The sequence below is a fragment of the Heteronotia binoei genome, chromosome 4 (genome assembly GCF_032191835.1).
Source record: "Heteronotia binoei isolate CCM8104 ecotype False Entrance Well chromosome 4, APGP_CSIRO_Hbin_v1, whole genome shotgun sequence".
NCBI classification, from domain to species: Eukaryota; Metazoa; Chordata; class Lepidosauria; order Squamata; family Gekkonidae; genus Heteronotia; species Heteronotia binoei.
In genome coordinates, this window is record NC_083226.1 from 21884094 (window position 1) to 21904136 (window position 20043).

Consider the following 20043-nt stretch of genomic DNA (forward strand, 5'->3'; position numbering starts at 1 on the left):
CTGATGAATGAACTGATGCTTAGTGAGTACTCTAACCTGGGAACCCACATCCAAAGGGGGATATTATATTGGAGAGAGCCATTGCTAATCTGAGTAGACCTGGGGGGTGGGGGAGAAGCTTGCAATACCTAACCATTTCATGTTTTCTCAGGCTCACAGCATTTTATATTGTTAGTTTATATTTTTAGTTTCTGCTGTGATTTTTGTGCCTTTTCTTCATGTTTTAATTTAAAAATGCATTGCCTAACCCCACTATTCCTCCACCTTTCCATTTTAAACAAAATATAACAAGAGTTTTAAGCATGTTTGTATTTTATGTTAAAAATGATATCTTTAATTGTGTTAATCTGTATCCTTTATAAAGTTTATATCTCCACTACCTGGCAATGCATTTTATGACACACATGGATCAGCCTCAAAAAGTCTCCTTTGTGTCAAATCTGGCCCATGTAACAAATGAATTCAACACCCCTGCTTTAATGCTCCCCCCTCCATTGGAAATAATGTAGAATGGGGGCACCATATTTTTGGGCTCATAGAATTGAACCCACTATTGCGATCTTTTTAAAACTTGGGGATTGTTTTGATGAAAGGCACCAGCAGCTTTGCTGCAAATTTGGTGACTCTACCTCAGCAAATAACCCCCCAGAGTCCCAGATGTCCCCAGACTGATTCTCCATTATAGCCTGGGGGGGACCATTGACTATAGGCAGGGCTTTTTCGTAGCAGGAACTCCTTTGCATATTAGGCCACACACCCCTGATGTAGCCAATCCTCCAAGAGCTAACAGTAGGCTCTGTAAGAAGAGGCTACATCAAATGGGTGTGGTCTAATATGCAATGTGTTCCTGCTACAAAAAAGCCCTGACTATAGGGTATCATGGAGCCCCCCAAAAATTGGCTATCTCAATTCTTTCCTGAATTTGAATACCATACCAATATTGGAATTCGAGAATATCAGGGAAAATTGTATTTTTGGGGTTCAATATAAACAAGTACCCAAAAAGTATATACCTGTCCTTGGGCAATTCTAAGTGTTAACTAAAAATAATTTTTGCCCAGGACCAGAAGGCAGTTTTGGAAAATCGCTAAAGGTCATGGTCAGACGCACCATTAAACCTACCGGTGCCCTTATTCTAAACGCAGTTGTTTGATCACTTATCCGGACAGTCATCTGCCTTGCTGTGTGCTTGTCCTGTCATTGAATGATCAGATGGCCCAGCCCAGCAGCAGTGTTGTATTTTTTAAATTCCTTTGCACAAGTGCAGAAATGGATCAAAGGATCACATGGAGCAGCATCAATGACTGATTGGCTCCCCCATGTAGGGACAATTTTCTTTTTGTGAGGACTAGTCAATGACTAGGAAACTCCATCATTTCAACCCCACAAAATAAATGAAAGCTTTTGTGGTTGTCTGAAATGCTTTTTCTAGCGCTATTCAAGGCGACAGCATGCCTCTGTTGCATTTTGCCAAATATGTGTTTATGCGCACATTGCTATCTTTTTAAAAACATGGCGCTGAATGAAGCATGACCGGAACACCAGTTGCGGCAGCATAATAACGCTGGGTTGATCAGACATGGAAAATCCATTCATGTCCCATCAACAACCATTTTGGACCAGATTTCGCGCGCGCTGTCAAATTAGTCTGGAAATAAGTCGGGGCAAGATGGGCTGCCTGTGACTTGACGTCCATTCCCAGATGTTGCTCTCTGGAGGTGCGCTCAAAATCCAACATGTATCTATGGCTATGTTGGATGTAAATGCACGTCTAGCAGCTTGATTGGGCCCTTCCAACCCTCTACCTAGTATTCATTTCCCTGGACCAGAACAGGGCAATGGGGGTAGGAACAGCATTTTAGTTTCCTAAGGGGACAAAAATACATGTTCTTATAACATCCCCAGTAATTCCCAAATTATTGCCCTTTCATTTTTATTGCCTTGTTTGTTTAAAACATTTGTATGCTGCCTTTCTGCTATAGTAGGGAAAAAATAAGTCCCCAAACCATTAAAAAAAACCCCAACTCCCCTGTTCCTTTGAATCAGAGAGGATTGAAGGCTTTGGATGTCTTTGTAACATTCGTTTTATTTATATGCAAGATGAACTTCAGTGGAGGCATATGGGAGGTGGGCATATAGAGGCAAGGTTCAAATCTTGCTTGCCATGAATGAGAGGATCTTGGATCAGTCAGCCTCTAATCTACCTCACAGGGTTGTTGTGAAGATAAGACGAAGGAGGAAAAAACAATGTACACCATTGTAGTTCCTTTGTTGAAGGTACACGTGTTAGCTATATTATGAATAAACAATCCAGACCTACTCCAGCTAAAATATCTAATTTCTCCTGGTGACCACAATCATGTCCTCATGAGAAGAGCCACTGACAACTCAACAGGGATTGCGCATATAATTTCTCAACAATCACAACAATCTCCAGGTAAATTCTATGTATCTAAGCCCATTTTCTTTAATGGGTTTCGATGGGACTAACTCTGTTAGGATTGCAGTGTAAATCTGTATCTTCTAAAATGTCATGTTTGCATAGTCTGCAGTGATACTATATATGACCACAGTAAATCTATATCCTCTTCTCAAGTGACAGGTTTGCATATGCTACATTGATGTTAAATATGAGCTTTGCATCTGTCCTCAGATATGGCAATATGGTATTCCTGAGGGATTTGTTGACTTAGAATATTTTCTCAGTTCCATCTATTGGACGCACAAAGCTGCCCTATACTGAACCAGACCCTCAGTTCATCAAAGTCAGTATTGTCTACTCAGACTGGCAGCGGCTCTTCAGGATTTCAGGTCATTCACATCACCTGCTTCGTGATCCATTTAACTGGAGATGTCAGTTTAATTTTATTCTTTTATATTTTTATTTTATTTTTGGGATTTCTATCCTGCCCATCCTACCAAGCCAGGTTCAGGGCAGGTCACAAGAAAAATAAAATACAATATACCAGTACAAACAGACTATAAAAATAAGATTCCTCAATATAAAGCAATGTACATCGCAATGTAGAACAACAAGATGGTGATAACTTCTTCGTCTGCTCATTGATTTTTAAGATTTAATTCAGTTCAATTCCATCATTCATGAGCAGGTAAAAGGGGTCTGGGCTAATAATGGCAGGAGGGAGCAATCTATCAAAATCTAAAAGCTTGGCAAAAGAGCTCTCTCTTACAGATCCTGCAGAGCTATAGCAAGTCCACACTGCTTCTCTTTCATGCATACAGGGGAAACAAAGGATTCTCCATAATGCAAAACCCAGGAATGGTTAACGTCTGAACTAACCTTTCATTTTTCCATACCTGCTTTGTATATGCTATGTATAGATACATCTTATGTTGTTAAAGATGTAAAATAAGTTAATGTTGAAAACACAGCAAAAATTGGATGGATTTCAAGTTTCTTTGCCCCTCCCCTCAAAAAAAAAATTATTTCCCCCACCACCCTTTTTTGGCAAGGGTTTAAAATGTCCAGAAATTTTATACCTTGAGCCACAATGTTTTCAAGCGCCAACATGCCTCTGCTTTGTTGGCATCGTTTCCTATAATTTTGGCTAGTGCCTAGCCAGGCCTACCCTTGGCAAAGACACGATCCTGTGTTAGGTTTTACCCATAGGGAATAATAGCAATGTGCTGGCACAAGGAATACAAAGCTCTGTTGTCCACTCTCAGCATGACTAAATCTGAGTCTTCTGTGACAAGGGTTGGTTTATCAAAGCAGGAGATGTTACGCACAGGGGTGGAATTCTAGCAGGAGCTCCTTTGCATATTAGGCCACACACCCCTGATGTAGCCAATCCTCCAAGAACTTTCAAAAAAGAGCCTTGTAAGCTCTTGGAGGATTGGCTACATCAGGGGTGTGTGGCCTAATAGGCAAAGGAGCTCCTGCTAGAATTCCACCCTTGGTTACGCAGAGTCCTGGAACACTGATTCAACCCAGTTGGACCAAGGCACCATGCCTATCATGATCAACAGTATGACCTCATCAAGCAATCAAAGTTTGGTAAGAACCCAGTCAAAAAGACACAGGCAATGATTTTAATTGAAACGACTTGAGTGGTTTAGAGAGGGTACAAAACTACAAAGAAGCAGAGGACTGAGAAGAGCAGAAGTACACATGGATATACAAAATTGGACTTTTCTTATCTCTATAAATGCCAATATGTGCAATCTTATCTAAACTAAATTACAAAAATATTCTAAGCCTATAAAGCATCAACACCATAGTTACCAGTTCAGAGGCCTCAGTTAAGGCAGCCAAGTTCACCCTGGGAGATTTCTGGAAATTTTGTGGAGGTTTCTGAGGAAGGCAGATTTTGGGGGAGAGGAGGATACTCAGGCAGGATCTGATTCCATAGAATCTACCATCCAAATCAGCCATTTTTCCCCCAGATAAGCCAATCTCTGTAATCTAGAGATCTTCAGGCTGCATCCTGGGAGATATCAATGCCACACAAGGAGGTTGGCAACTCTATACCCTCAGGAAATCTGATTTCTACTGGTGACCACAATCATTTGCTCACGAAGAAATCCCCTGATAGAACTCCATGGAGCTTTCACAGAGAATTCCTCCATGGATCATTCCCCAAGAGTAGTTCAGGATCCTCCTTGCAGAAGAGAATGTCCTCTCCCTATGATAGTTTGGTAGGTTTTAAGATGGTACTTTGCTCAAACAGCATTTGAAGTGATGTATCATCCTGACCCATGCCTGTTTCAATTTGGGATTAATTAATATCAGGATGATGGCATGTCCAGAGGGATAAACAGCATGGACAGTAAAGAGTACAGTCGCCCAAGTGGATTGGTTGTTCAAGACCAGTACTGATTGTGAAGCGGCTGTTGCAACGTTGATCAGGTAGAGAACTGCAAAGGAAGCCAGAGCTTTGATGGCACTCAAGTATGCTTGTGTGTTGAGATCCCTGGTCGCAGTTCCATTGCATTGAACTCTTCTCATGTGCCTCCACAGAGAACTTATTAACAAGAGGGATGATGACAGAAACACCATTAAGGGGATAAAATCAAAGGGAGCAATTAAAGTAGTGATATGCTTACACACGGGTGGCATGTTCCCGTCTGCATTGCTCCTGTTGCTTAAAAGTGATTTGAAGGGATTGCAGGTAGAAAAGCCATAGCTCCAAATGATGAGAACAATAATAGTCACGACAGTAGAGAAGACCACAGAGCCCAGAAGCAGCCAGGGTACCAGCCCAGAGAGTCGTCTCTTGACTTGGAGAAAAACAGGGTGGGAGAAGATCGCAATCTTGACTAAGTAGAAAACACTGAGGCAGGCAGTAAACCAAAGGTTCAAAGCATTTGTAAACAGCCATACACTGCTGAATATGAAGAATGCTTTGCTAAATATATTCTTAAACCAAATAGCTATAGCTACCTCCAGAATCACTAGTGCCAGCTGCAAAAGTCTGGATAAGCCAAGGCAGGAAAGGATCAGATCTGTTGGAGACAGTTTCTTCCTTCTGAACCAGTCCATGAAATTAATAAGGAGAATAGATCCATTTGCTACCATTCCAATGAGAGCTTCCATAACCAGAAATATGAAGGAGGCTATTTTTAATAAAGCAGCCATCCTTTTGAGCACCAAAGGGAAAAGTACGTTTTCTGTGGTGATGTTCACACTTTCCCCAGTGCTTCCTTTCTGTTACACTAACACTGCAGAGTACAACAGAGTACATCTTCTGTGTAGGAATGTGGGGGAGGGGCATCTGCAGAGGCTGGAGCTATTTTCAAATGTTGAACATATTGAGATATAAATCTTACCAGGAAGGACTTGATTACTAACACAACAATCCTCAGGTGTCTTCTAGCTATCCATTTCTAATGGATTTTGAATGGGACTCGCTCTTTTAAGGATTGCACTTTAAATTTATATCCTCTTCTAAAATGTCATGTTTCCATATGCTGCAGTGATGTGCGATATGGGTGCAGCGCATTTTGAAAACTACTTATCGATTTCTTATAGCAATATCATGTCAGTATTAGCAGAAATGGCAAAACACAGAATATAGAGTCTAGAGTAAAAAGCACACTTTAAAATATTTTCCTCGTAGAAGTTTGAGCAAGCTTGGAAAATGAAACCGCATTCCATCCTTGCAGATAGTCCTTTGTTGTGAAGATAAGATGAAGAGGGGAAGAACAATGTACACCCTTAGTTCCTTTGAAGAAACGTATAAATGTTAACTATATTAAAAAAAATAATAATCCAGACCTCCTACAGCTAAATCCAGTTGTTGTTGTTGTTTTAAAAAACCCTAATTCCTATCTGTGACCCCAATCATTTGTTCATGAGGAGATCCACTGACACAACTAAATAGATATTGCACAGAAAGTTTCTCAATGAATTGTTCCCCAGGAATAGCTCAGGATCCTTTTTGCAGAAGAGAATGCTCTCGCCGTAAAATAGGTTGATAGTGTAAAGAGCCTATCCCGGACTGTATCCTCTTATCATGTAACCACTTGTCATTATTATAAGAATGACCCTGAGTAAATTGTACTGTGGAAGGGAGGGGGTCTGTACTCTAAACTGAAACATATGCTTGCTGCTTTGCTTTTATTGCTTCCGCTTTTGCTAGATGGCGCATCCTCAACAGTTATCTTTGCAGCTTGTTAACATGGCAACCAAGATTGTGCTGGAGGAGACCAGGAGAAATAGATAGGGCACCTGGACTGGAACAAGGGGAGGGGAAAGAGGGATGTGGAATGCCCGCCAAATGTACCCGCTGCTTTTTACTGCACTTTGCTTGAATTGATAATGGCCCACTGAGGGTACATAGGTGGCACCTCAGTTTCAGCAACTTCTTGTATTGCTTCAAGATGCTTGTAATAAACGTCTGAATTAACCATCTGTGTGTTCCTTGACTCTGGGGTCTGAAATATTGCTGAACCTCCCACATTATCCCAGGCTGCCTGACCATGGCTGATGAGCAGGATGAAGCCACGGGAACAACCATGACTACTGCAACCGGGGACAAGGAGCCTAAGCCAGAGGGGCCTAAGATGACTCCATCCACTGTAACGGTCAGGAGAAAGGAGGGGGCGCAATAGATTTCCGGGAGAGTATTATCAGAGATTTCCACAGTGATGCTCCCTCACAGTTCTGTACCTTGGGCCTACAGCGATCCCCTCGACCGTGGAGGTTCCAAGGCGAGGATGACAGCCTGGATCACTCCCAAAGAAGTGGGTTTGGGGACAGCTCAACCAAGTGGGTGCAAATGGCATTTTATGTGATGTATCATCCTGACTTATGCCTGTTTCAGTTTGGGATTGATTAATATCAGGATGATGGCATGTCCAGAGGGGTACACAGCACTCACATTAAAGAGCAGTGGTGCCCAATGAATCTGGTTGTTCCAGGTCAGTACTAATTGTGAAATGTCCACTGCAAAACTGATGAGGTAGAGAACTGCAAAGGAAGCCAGAGCTTTAATGGCACTCAAGTGCGCTTGTGTGTTGAGATCCCTGCTTCCAGCTCCATTGCATTGAACTCTTCTCATGTGCATCCATAGAGAACTTATTAATAAGGTGGATGATAACAGAAACACTGTAAAGGGAATAAAAGCAAAGGGAGCAATTAGAGCAATAATATTCCTACATGCATGTGGCATGTTTCCTTCTGCATTGCTCCCATTGTTTGAAAGTAATATTAAGGGATTGCAGGTAGAAAAGCCATAGCTCCAAATGGTGAGAACAATAATAGTCACGACAGCAGAGAAGATCACGGAGCCCAGAAGCAGCCAGGGTACCAGCCCAGAGAATCGTCTCTTGACTTGGAGAAAAAGGGGGTGGAAGAAGATGGCGATCTTTGCTAAGTAGAAGACACTGAGGCAGGCAGCAAACCAAAGGCTCACAGTGTTCACAAATATCCACATGCCATTCAGCATGAATGGTGCATTGCTCAGTATGCTGGTAAAGAAAGAAGATACATTCAGAATTGTTAATACCAGCTGCAGAAGTCTGGACCAGCTAAGACAGTTCAGGATAAGGTCTGTCGGAGATAATCTCCCCCTTCTGAACCACTCAGTGAAATTAATGAGAAAAATAGATCCATTGGCCACCATTCCAATCAGGGTTTCTATAACCAGAAATACAAAGCAGACTATTGTGTTAAGGTAGCCATCTTTCTGAGCACCGAAAGAAAATGTGTTTTAGGTGGAGATGTTCACAGTTTCCCCAGTGCTGTCCTTTCAGTTATTCTAACACTGCAGAATACAACAATTTAGCCTTCTGTTTTAGGAAAAGAGGGAAAAAAAACATCTGCAGAGGCTGGAGCTATTTTCAAGTGTTGATCATATCGAGATGCAAATGTTAGCTACAATCCTCAGGTGAGCAACTAACACAACAATCCTCAGGTGAGATCTATCTATCTAAGCCCATTTTCTTTAATGGGTTTTGATGGGACTAACTCTGTTTGGGATTGCAGTGTAAATCCACATCTTCTAAAATGTCATGTTTGCATATTCCGCAGTGTTGCTATATATGACCACGTAAAATCTGTATCCTCTTCTCAAGTGGCATGTTTGCATGTGCTGCATTGATGCTAAATATGACCTTTGCATCTGTCCTCAGATATGGCGGTATGGTATTTCTGAGTGATTTGTTGACTTAGGATATTTTGTCATTTCCTTGTATTGGACACAGGAAGCTGCCTTATACTGAACCAGACCATCAGTCCATCAAAGTCAGTATTGTCTACTCAGACTGGCAGCGGCTCTTCCGAATCTCAGGTCATTCACCTCATCTTCTTCCTGAACCATTTAACTGGAGATGCCAGTTAAATTTTTATTGTTTTATATTTTATTTATGGGATTTCTATCCTGCCCATCCTGCAGATAATTTGCAATGTATTTCAAAGGAAACAGTTTCAAGAGGGGACTGGACAAGCATATGGAGCAGAGGTCCATCAGTGGCTATTGGAACTCTCCGTCTGGGGCAGTAATACTCTGTATTCTTGGTGCTTGGGTGGGGCACAGTGGGAGGGCTTCTAGCTCTACTGATGGACCTCCTGATGGCACTTGGGGGTTTTTTGGCCAATATGTGACACAGAGTGTTGGACTGGATGTGCCATTGGGCTGATCCAACATGGCTTCTCTTATGTGCTTATGTAAACCTGAAGAGCTTATGCTGGGGAACAGGAGCTGGGAAAGTTCATCAGCCTCACCCTCTGCTTCTTGTGCACAGGGGCAGCTGGAGCTTGTATTCCAAAAGGACAGGCAGGAGAGTGGACGGGGCAGAGAAGAAAGCTGCAGGCCGGATTAAAGCCCTCGGCAGGCCAATATTGGATATCTATTTCTATATACCAAAAAATCAGCTTTCTTATTGATTAGACAAAGATTGGTTGATATTGAATTGCTAGTTCTCAAAAGCCTTGCTAAAGGCAGATGTTCACCCTTGAGTTTGGGGTTTTCACTTCCTGGGTATAGGGCTGAATATCTCACCTGCCTAACTGCCCCTTGGCAACACAGAGCCTATTGGCAAGCTAGGTTCAATGTGCTACCATCTGCGATACTTCTTGGAAGATTCCATAAAATCCCCTATGCTAGCAGATGGTGCACTTGTGCATGTCCAGAGATAGAAACTTTAGAACATGTGTTCTTAAACTGTACTTTTTACTCTGACCTGCGCTCCATACTCATGGACCCCTGTTTGAGTGAGCAAACAGAGAAGCCCGACAAATATAAAATTGTCTTCTTGTCGTCAACTCGGGGAACCAACTGGTAATTGAAACTGTTGCATACTTTTTATATCTAGCATCTAGAAGGCGCTTAATGCATTTGCAAACTGTCAAGCATAGTAAAATTCCATTGGTAATGGATTGTTTTAGGGTCCTCCATAAAACTGGTCTGTGAAATATCATTGAGGACCAAGGTCTGTTAGCTCTGTTATTCTTTCCCTTTATTGCTTGCAAAGTAGAAGTAGAGAGAAACGAAACTAACTTGAGAAAAAGTAATCAGCACCTTCCCATACATTCCTGTTCAGGAGTGCGACACATCTGGGGAAAGCAAGGACGGAGTCCTGATAACACCATGAGAATGTCGACATTTATGATAGTTTATGTGTGAGAGCGCATCCCTCGCCCCCACCTTTTGGAATCCTTTTGAAGTTAGCCTTAAAAGTATTGTATAAATGTATCTTTAGCATCACTCTCAAGAATCTGTTACACTGAAAGTATCGGTCTATCAATAAACGTAGTTTTGTATCAAACCCGACTCGTCATTGAAACCGCATGCTTGACACAAACTGCCATTGGATGGATTGGCTCGCTGTTATGTTCGTTGTTATGTTAATAAAGGTTATTGATTGACTGAAGTCCTGCGCGGGCTGATTCTGGCCAATGAGTCATGTTTGACACCCCTGCTCTATAGTAATAGTGAAGGATTCTTCTGTGAGCCAAAATACAAGCACAATATGGTTTCAAGAATATGTTTATTATTAAATATGACTAATCTTGTCCACAAATAATATGCTACGCTTTGTAAGGTAAGAACATACTATTAAACATTTCAGTGTTTTCAATGTTATAAATGTTTGATAGCCAGATGTGCTGCTATTCATAGAATGACCGTATGAGATTAGAGCATCTATCCAGATAACACTCTTTTATTATGTACAAAACATGCTTTCTGTTTTCAAATTTAATTTTTCCTCATTCCAAGTAGCCAAAGTTCGGAGCCAAAGGAGATGTGATGGTGCCATTGCAGCTTAATCCCAATCTGGGCCACAGTACAGCAGACTGAGGCAATTGTGTTTCCACCCCACCCCCTACCCCATGAAGTGACAAAACTGATGCTCCTCTGCAGTGACTATTCCAGCATTTGAAAATTCATGGGGGTGGGCAGGGGGACTCCATCACTGTGCTGCAGGCCTGATCAGGATAGGACCCACCAGGCATTTTTAAATAATTTTGAAATGGGGATGATGTGATCATGATGACCACGAGGATGGTGTCTTGACTTGTATGGCCCAAAGATGCATGTGATAAGGTAATACAAGGTGCAGCAGTTTGCAGTGCTGTCTCCAACTTTTGTCTTTCTCTCTCCCTCTCTCTTGGCTTTTCTGCACTTTCATTTCATCACTTCTGTGACTGTACTGTTTTTTTTTGTTTTTGTTTGGGGGGGGGGGCTTTTCCACATGTGCTTTGCACCCTCTAGTGGTTGATTCAATACTTCATCATCATATGTTCAGCATATTTCCCTGCCATTTAAACCTGCAGAAAAAAATATGCTGGATGTACAGCAATGTAATATCAATTCACCCACCAGAGGGAGACAAATGCATGCTGGAAAGGAGGGAAAACCTGAAGCAACAGAGACACACAAGTAATGAAAATGAGAGCGCGGAATACCATTCTGTCTGTCTGTGTCACCAATTTCCCACTCGCCTCTCTGACGTTCCTCTTCTCAGCAGGGCTTCCTTCTAATTTCAAACTATCTGCCGTTAGCATTTTCATGCAGCAAACAGAAACCTCTAAAAACCAGTTTCTGTTTGCCGTGCAAAAACACCAACATTACTTGCAGCCCCGGAGCAGATAGTGTGAAATTGGAAGGAAGCCCTGAAGAAGAGGAACGTTAGAGCGGCGTAAGGTGAGTGGGAAATCAGTCTGTCTCTCTCACTCTCTTTTTCATACACACACACACACACAGAGGTGTACATATTCATTAGATATATTTACTCTATTGCTCGTAGACAATGAGCAGTGCCATCCTAAGAAGAGTTAAACCCATCTTCGTGCATTGAAATTAATAGGCTTAGAACAGTTTAGCTCTGTTTAGAATTGCACCGTGAGGCATTTCCACTTTACAAATCCATGAATACACCAAACACTGGATATGCTATGCACTGACATATTTTATATTGTTAAAGCAGTAAACTAAGGTTGATAGAGTGTTTTTTCCTCCTCAAGATTTTCATTCCCCCCCCCCCCCACCAACTTCCCCTGGTCCCTTTTTGGCATTGGTTTAAAATCTACAGAATTTTTACATTTTTATCCTTAATGTTTGCCAAAACAAATATGCCTCTGTTTGGTTGTCATAATTTCCTATGGTGATGGAAAGTGCTGTCAAGTTGTCGCCGGTTTATGGCAACCATGTAGGAGTTTCGAGGCAAGAGAGGAACAGAGGTGGTTTTCCATTGGCTGCCCCTCCAAGAGTCTGAAGAACTGGAAGAGTGGACGCTTGGGATGGCAGTTGGGCACCTTCCGTTCCTCTCCTAAATTCTTCTGCTTCCTAATAGTTTTGTACTCTCTGGGCATCTTCGCACTTACCTTAAGCCGGAGCGACGTCCCTCTTCACCGCGCAGCGTCTGCACGGTTTTCACACTAATTGCTCCGGAGCACCTGCTGCCTGTGTTTGTGCCCGGGCCCGGGCCGGCAGCAGTGGCGCTGGTGTTGCTGCTGTGGTGGCGGCCCTGTGAGGGGGAAACGCCGTCCCTCCCCCTGCTTCCAGATTTTTGGAGAGCGGGAAAGGAGGCTGCAAAACCGGGGGTCCCCCGCCAGGGCGGGGGATTTGGGAAGCCTAATGCAGAGTGACCCATGGGGGGGGGTAAAGTTGGAAAAAACACCTACTTGTTAAGTAGAGTTGTCACTTTGGAAGTGTAAAGATTTTGTTTTAAAGATGTACTGGAGAAAGTGAAAGCATAGAAACAGTCGGGAGTTCTTCTTTTCCTGCTGGTATGCCAGCTTTCGTAGCTGTGGAGCTTCAGGCATCCATGACGAGCATAGGAGGCAGTTGCTGCTGACCCCCTCCCCCCCCCGTGAGGTCCCATGCCGAAGAAAAAGCCCTCCAGGCTTTCCCTATGGGGGCATCACTTCTGTGACGTCTCTCCAACGGCCAGATTCAGAGTTGCCACAAAGAGACGATCTGCAGGCAACTCTGAAGCCAATATGACGAATCCCGGAAGTCGATATTGCAGCACTGAAGGGTGGACTCTATGGCATCACATTCCTGTTGAGCTCCCTCCTGTCCTCAAATTCCACCCTTCCTGGGCTCTACTAGCAAATTGTCCAAGCTGGAGATGGCAGCTATACTCACAGGGCTGTAGTGGAGATAAGATGGAGAAGGAAAGAAAGTGTGAGCCAACCTGACCGGCCTCCTGGAGGAAAGTTGGGATTAAAATGTACTGGTGTGTGTGTGAAATGATAATAAATCCCTCTCCAGTCCGGTTGCAGTTCTCAGAGACATGAACCCATTGGAATCTATGGGTAGAAGGCCCCACATCTGCAGAATCACTCATTCTGCAAACCATTGACAAGCCAAAGAGATGCTGTTCTTAGGTTTTTTAAATTCAGAATAATTTTATTTCAGAAATCATATACAAGGTAACAAATATACAAAGCCAAAATCGACAGTCTACAAATAGATTGTTACATGTTAATATATACAGGGGTTGCCAACAGCAGCTCTCCAGATGTTTTTTGCCTACAACTCCCATCAGCCCCAGCCATTGGCCAGCCATTGGCCACCCCTGCAATGTAAGATAGAAAAATAATTGGTACTTATTAATGCCAAGCCAGTAAACTAGAATTAGACGCACCCTGTCCAAAAATACCACAAGCAAAATAATCTAGAAAAGGGGACCACTTAAGAAGAAGGGTAGACCTGCAACCTGGTCTCATCCTACCACCTAGATTGTGAGCAATTTTATCCAAGGTAAAATATTCCCAGCCCTAACTCAGTAATAAAATAAGTTTCAATGATGACTTGAGACCAAAAAAGGAGGATTATCGGGCATGTCCACCACATATGAAAATAAACCCCTTTTTCTTCACATCCCTTCCAATATGATGAAGTAAAAATGCCTTTAGCTGAATGTGATAACTGGGCAGGTGTTAGGTACCAGCAAGACAAAACTTGCCCAGATGTTTAAAGAATTAATTAAAAAGAGAGAAGTGGACCAGATTTCCCTTCAGATTCCATGGGAGGGATCTCTCTGCCAAGCTTTTGGGTAAGGTAGCTCTTTCTGTGAGCTAAGTAATCTAATCAGTATATACATTTTAGAAGTAATTACCTTTACAGATTAGGCATCACAGAGAAGCAACTTTTCAAAAAGAGGTAAATGCCGCATGGATAGGGAATTTTGATAGCCAACATTCCAGCTGCAAGTATTCAAGAAGAAGAAGAAGAAGAAGATATTGGATTTATATCCCGCCCTCCACTCTGAAGAGTCTCAGAGTGGCTCACAATCTCCTTTACCTTCCTCCCCCACAACAGACACCCTGTGAGGTAGGTGGGGCTGGAGAGGGCTCTCACAGCAGCTGCCCTTTCAAGGACAACCTCTGCCAGAGCTATGGCTGACCCAAGGCCATTCCAGCAGGTGCAAGTGGAGGAGTGGGGAATCAAACCCGGTTCTCCCAGATAAGAGTCCGCACACTTAACCACTACACCAAACCCACTCACCATTGAAGATGTACCATGTGCTCCTTTTCCAATGACAACTTTCTCCTTAAATGACCCTCAGAGCAGACATCAATAAATCTAGTTAGCTTGCTGTCCCTCCATCTTGAGAAGACTCTATTGTGGAGACCAGGTTGAAACCACGTCTGACCCAGAAACGTATTAAGTGGAGAAGTGCCAGGGGAAAGATGTTCAATTATCCTCTGAAGAGCGGTTGGACGTGGCAGAGATGGTGTTCTTATTCTTCTGTTGTCACCATCTGTACTTGTTCTATGTGAGTAAGCTAGCCAAGTGGCAAAGAATTATAATTTCAATAAAGTTAAGAAGGAAAACTGGAGGAGAAGTTACAAGAGTGAAAAGAATTGACCTCCCCAGCAACCGTTGCAGTTAGACTGGAGAATGCTGGTGAACTATTAAGCAAGCAGAGGAAGTATCATTGGGGTAGAAAATGGATGACCTCAAGGCACAACACACAGAGAACTATACGTGAGAAGATCCACATCTCAATGGGGATCGCGTAGAGAATTTGTCAAGGAATTGTTCCCCAGGAGTAGCTCAGCATCCTTCTTGCAGAAGTGAAAGTCCTCTCCCTAAGATGATCTGATAAGTTTTAAGATGGCACTTTATTCAAACGGCATTTTAAGAGATGTACCATCCTGACCCATGCCTGTTTCAGTTTGGGATTCATTAATATCAGGATGATGCCATGACCGGAGGGGTACACAGCACTCACATTAAAGAGCACAGTTGTCCAAGTGAGTTGTTTGTTCCAGGACAGTACTGATTCTGCAGTGAGCGCTGCAAAACTGGTTAGGTGCAGAACTCCAGAAGAAGCCAGAGCTTTGATGGCACTCAAGTGCGCTTGTGTGTTGAGATCCCTGGTGCCAGTTCCATTACATCGAACTCTTCTCATGTGCTTCCACAGAGAACTTATTAACAAGAGGGACGATGACAAAAACACCAAAAAGGGAATAAAATTAAAGATAGCAATTAGAACAATGATATACCTACATTTGTGTGAAATGTTCATTTCTGCATTGCTCCTGTTGCTTGAAAGTAATATTAAGGGGTTGCAGGTAGAAAAGCCATAGCTCCAACTGGTGAGAACAATAATAGTCACAACAGCAGAGAAGACCACGGAGCCCAGAAGCAGCCAGGGTACCAGCCCAGAGAATCGTCTCTTGACTTGGAGGAAAAGAGGGTGGGAGAAAATGGCAATCTTTGCTAAGTAGAAAACACTGAGGCAGGCAGCAAACCAAAGGCTCACAGTGTTCATAAATATCCATGTGCCAACCAGTATGTACATTTTATCACTCAATTTATTCTTTTGCCAAGCAAATAGGGATACCTCCACAATCACTACTGCCTGCAGCAGAAGTCTGGATAAGCCAAGAGAGATCAGGATGAGGTCTGTTGAGGTCAGTGTCCCTCTTCTGAACCAGTCAATGAAATTAATGAGGACAATAGATCCATTTGCCACCATTCCAATGAGAGTTTCCAGAACCAGAAATGGAAAGCAGACGATTGTTAAGAAGGTAGCCATCTTTCTGAGCACCAAGGAAAGTGGGTCTTCTGCAGTGATGTTCCCACTTTCCCCAGTACTGTTCTTCCAGTGATACTAACACCATGAAGTACAACCTTCTGGTTAGGAACAGACAAATAAAATCTGCAGAGGCTGGAGCTATTTTCAAGTGTTGATCATATGGAGATGCAAATGTTACTAGGAAGGGCTTGATTACCAACACAACAATCCTCAGGTGAGTTCTACCTCTCTAAGCCCACTGTCTTTAATAGATTTTGATGGGACTAACTCTGTTTTGGATTGCTCTGTAAATCTATGTCCTGTTCTAAAATGTCATCTTTGCATATGCTGCAGTGATGCTAAACATGATCTTTGCATCTCTCCTCGGATATGATGATGTGGTATGCTTAAGAGACTTGTTGACTTTTGTTGATATTTATGTTGATATTTGTGGACGTTTTCCCACTTCCATCTGCTGGACAGATGAAGCTGCCTTATAGAGAATCAGACCCTTGGTCAATATTGTCTACTCAGACTGGTAGCACCTCTCCAGGGTCTCTGTCAGAGGTCTTTCATTCACAACACCTGCTTCCTGATTCTTTTAACTGAACATGCCAGGGATTGAACCTGGGACCTTCTGTATGCCAAGCAGTTGCTCTACCATTGAGCTGCAGCCCTTCCCTGAATCAGTATTCTTATTGGTTATTATTTAAAGAGGTTGAAAACACTATCTGTTGATCGCTCTAATGAAGTGCTTGACTTTGGTTGTGGAAAGTTGTTCTTGTTAGTTGGCGACTTAATGCAACATGTTAATTTGTGCATAAAAGAGGAATGTCTTACTAAAGTTCATCATAGACTGAAGAAGTTGGAAAGCTTCTTACCCTTCCAAGGAGGCCTTGCATAGGCAACAAACCGATTGCAAATGGACAGCTGGGGGAACAATGGCCACTCCTTCCCTGGGTCCCTTCCTGCCCACTTCTTCAGTTGTCCTACTGAAGATCAAGGGACTCCATGGACTGCTCAGAGCACCATCCAGGTGGGTGAGGAATCATCTCCCAACTGGAAAAATTGGACATTTGGGGAAGCGCCGATGAAAACTCCAATACAAAGAAAATTGTCTTTGGAAGTGACGGAAATGATAGGTAAGGCAAACTTTTACTTATTTAAAATATGTAGTATGAACATTTTCTGTAAGACTATCTGTAGTATTGGTCATTCCTGTGAAAGCCACAATATGTTTACATTATATTTTCAAGAATATATTTATTATTTAAATGTGACTAATCTTGTCCACACATAATATGCTATAATATATAGGATGTCGTGACAGGCTATCGGGACCACAGAGGAACTATTACAAGCACAACAGAAAACCTCTCTCCGTACAAAAAAATCAAAGGCAACTAGACCAGTATATATCAGGGGTGGCCAACGGTAGCTCTCCAGATATTTTTTGCCTACAACTCCCATCAACCCCAGCCATTGGTTATGCTGGCTGGGGCTGATGGGAGTTGTAGGCAAAAAACATCTGGAGAGCTACCGTTGGCCACCCCTGGTAGATATATCAACACTCTGTATTTAGTATTAATTCAAAATTCAATATAAATAATGTGTCCATACAAATAATGCAAACATTTAAGATCCACATGTAAGAGCTTAAAATCTACACTAGTTAAATATCTCTAAAATTTAGAATCTAAGCATAAAATTTCATGCTGAACTCTACAGGCTGCTGAAAATTTTTTAGCACAGCTAATAGTGACCTGTGGGTTCACGCCCATCAAAAGCTTCTTTAAAATATCATCAGAACAACCTAGGTAATTATTAAGCAGAGGAGAAATTACATTCGATCGAACTTCCTGATAGAAATGACAAGAAGACAGTACATGTTCTACAGATTCTACCTCTTCAGTGCCACATGGACAGGTTCTCTCCTAAAATTGCCGATGGAAGGGCTCACCATGTCACCAAGGTGAAAGCCCTCTGTTGACGGGGTACCCCCAGAATGGAGAGGTAGGATGCTGGGGCAACAATATATTTTAGTTTCTCGGAATTAGGAAATATGGTGTATTGTTGATATCACCGGTGCTCTATATCAAGCAATCTTTGTTTGATCATTGATTTTGCTTGATCATAACCCATTTGTAACATGAATTCTAAAGAAAAGCCCATATTCTGCGGTTTAGAGTAAGTGGCAAGTTTCTTTGTAACATTTATTTACATACAAGCAGAATTTCAGCAGAGGCATACAGGCACTGGGCATACAGAAGCAAGGTTCAAATCCTTGCTTACCATGAAAGTTTTGGGAGATCTTGGATCAATCAGTATCTAATCTACCTCACAAAGTTGTTGTGAAGATATAATGAAGACAAGAAAAACAACACCCACCACCATAGTTTCTTTGAAGAAAGGTACATATTAACTATATTAAGAATAAATAATCCAGACCTACTCCAGCTAAATAATCTAATTTCCACTGTTCACCATGATTATTTCCTCATGAGGAGATCCACTGTCACAATTTAATGGAGCTTGCACAGAGAATTCCTCAATGGAGTAGCTCAGCAGCCTTCTGATGCTCCCTAAGATAGTTTGGTAGTTTTTAAGATGGTGCTGTATTCACACAGCATTTTAAACGATGTATCATCCTGACCCATGCCTCTTTCAGTTTGGGATTAATTACTATCAGGATAATGGCATGTCCAGATGAGTACACAGCACTCACATTAAAGACCACAGTTGCACAAGTGAGTTGGTTGTTCCAGGCCAGCATTGTTTGTGAAGTGGCCGCTGCAAAACTGATCAGGTAGAGAACTGCAAAGGAAGCCAGAATTTTGATGGCAGTCAAGTGAACTTGAATGTTGAGATCCCTGATGCCAGCTCCATTGCACTGAACTCTTCTCATGTGCCTCCACAGAGAACTTATTAACAAGAGGGACGATGACAGAAAAACCATAAAGGGAATAAAATCAAAGGCAGCAACTAGAGCAATGATATTCCTACACACCTGTGGCATGTTCATTTCTGCACTGCTCCTGTTGCGTGGAAGTAATATGAAGAGATTGCAGATATAGAAGCCATAGTTCCAGCTTGTAGTAACAATAATAGTCTTGACCGCTGAGGAGATCACTGTGCCCAGAAGAAGCCATGGCACCAGTTCAGACAATCGTCTTTTGACTTGGGCAAAAATAGGGTGGGAGAAAATGGCGATCTTTGCTAAGTAGAAAACACTGAGGCAGGCAGCAAACCAAAAGTTCACAGTGTTTGTAAATATCCATACACTGCTCAGCATGGACTATATGTCACTCAGTGTATCGTTAAACAAAGTAAAGAGAGTTACATTCCCAATCTCTATTGCCTGCTACAAAAGTCTGGATAAGGCAAGACAGATCAGGATCAGGTCTGTCGGGTAGAGTTTCCCACTTCTGAACCAGTCAATGAAATGAATGAGGACAATGGATCCATTTGCCAGCTCTCCAATGAGGGTTTCCATAACCAGAAATGGAAAGCAGACTATTGCTATTAGGCAGCCATCTTTCTGAGCAGCAAAGGAAAGTGTGTCTTCTGCGGTGATGTTGACACTTTCCCCAGTGCTGTCCTTTCAGTGAGTCTAACAGTCTACAACACTTCAACTTTCTGATTAGGGTGTTACTGAGAGGCTCTGCCTGATAAAAATGGAGTACCCCAGTGCAAATAAAGAGAGAGGATCTCCTATTTCTGGTAAACAAAATGGAGTCTGACCAAATACAGGCCAAGAAAACACTCCATCTAAACAGGTGGAGTGGACTGAGTAGAGAGCTTGTTTTGGTTGGTGCCTGAAGTCTGTATCTCAGCACAGTCTCACCCATTCCCCCTCCAGCGTCGCCACCCAAACGGGATGCATAATAACATGGGAACTGTGGGTAAGTACTACTCTCACTCTGATCTTCTGTGATCTGCCAATTGTCTCTTCCTCCAGCCTATCACCTCTACCTTGCTAACTCCAATCAGATGCATAACTTGATTGATCCTACTCTTAAAGGTCTTTGATCTCTTTCCGAGTGTCAGCCAAATCCCGGTAACAAATTATTCAACCGTTTCGAGCTTATCATCCTAGCAAAATGT

At 42.5% G+C, this 20043-nt stretch overlaps 2 protein-coding genes across 2 annotated transcripts; both read right to left on the reverse strand.

Annotated features, from left to right (window-relative positions):
* Positions 1-4666: 4666 nt before the first annotated feature.
* LOC132570067 (taste receptor type 2 member 8-like) lies at positions 4667-5557 on the reverse strand. The gene has a single exon (XM_060236508.1). It carries the CDS (start codon positions 5555-5557, stop codon positions 4667-4669), a length of 891 nt encoding a protein of 296 aa, XP_060092491.1.
* Positions 5558-7271: 1714 nt separating this feature from the next.
* LOC132570068 (taste receptor type 2 member 140-like) lies at positions 7272-15960 on the reverse strand. The gene is made up of 3 exons (XM_060236509.1): positions 15766-15960; positions 7697-8150; positions 7272-7642 (listed from the first exon to the last, which is right to left on the reverse strand). The coding sequence occupies exons 1-3, from the start codon at positions 15958-15960 to the stop codon at positions 7272-7274; spliced, it is 1020 nt and encodes a 339-aa protein (XP_060092492.1).
* Between the last annotated feature and the right edge of the window lie 4083 nt (positions 15961-20043).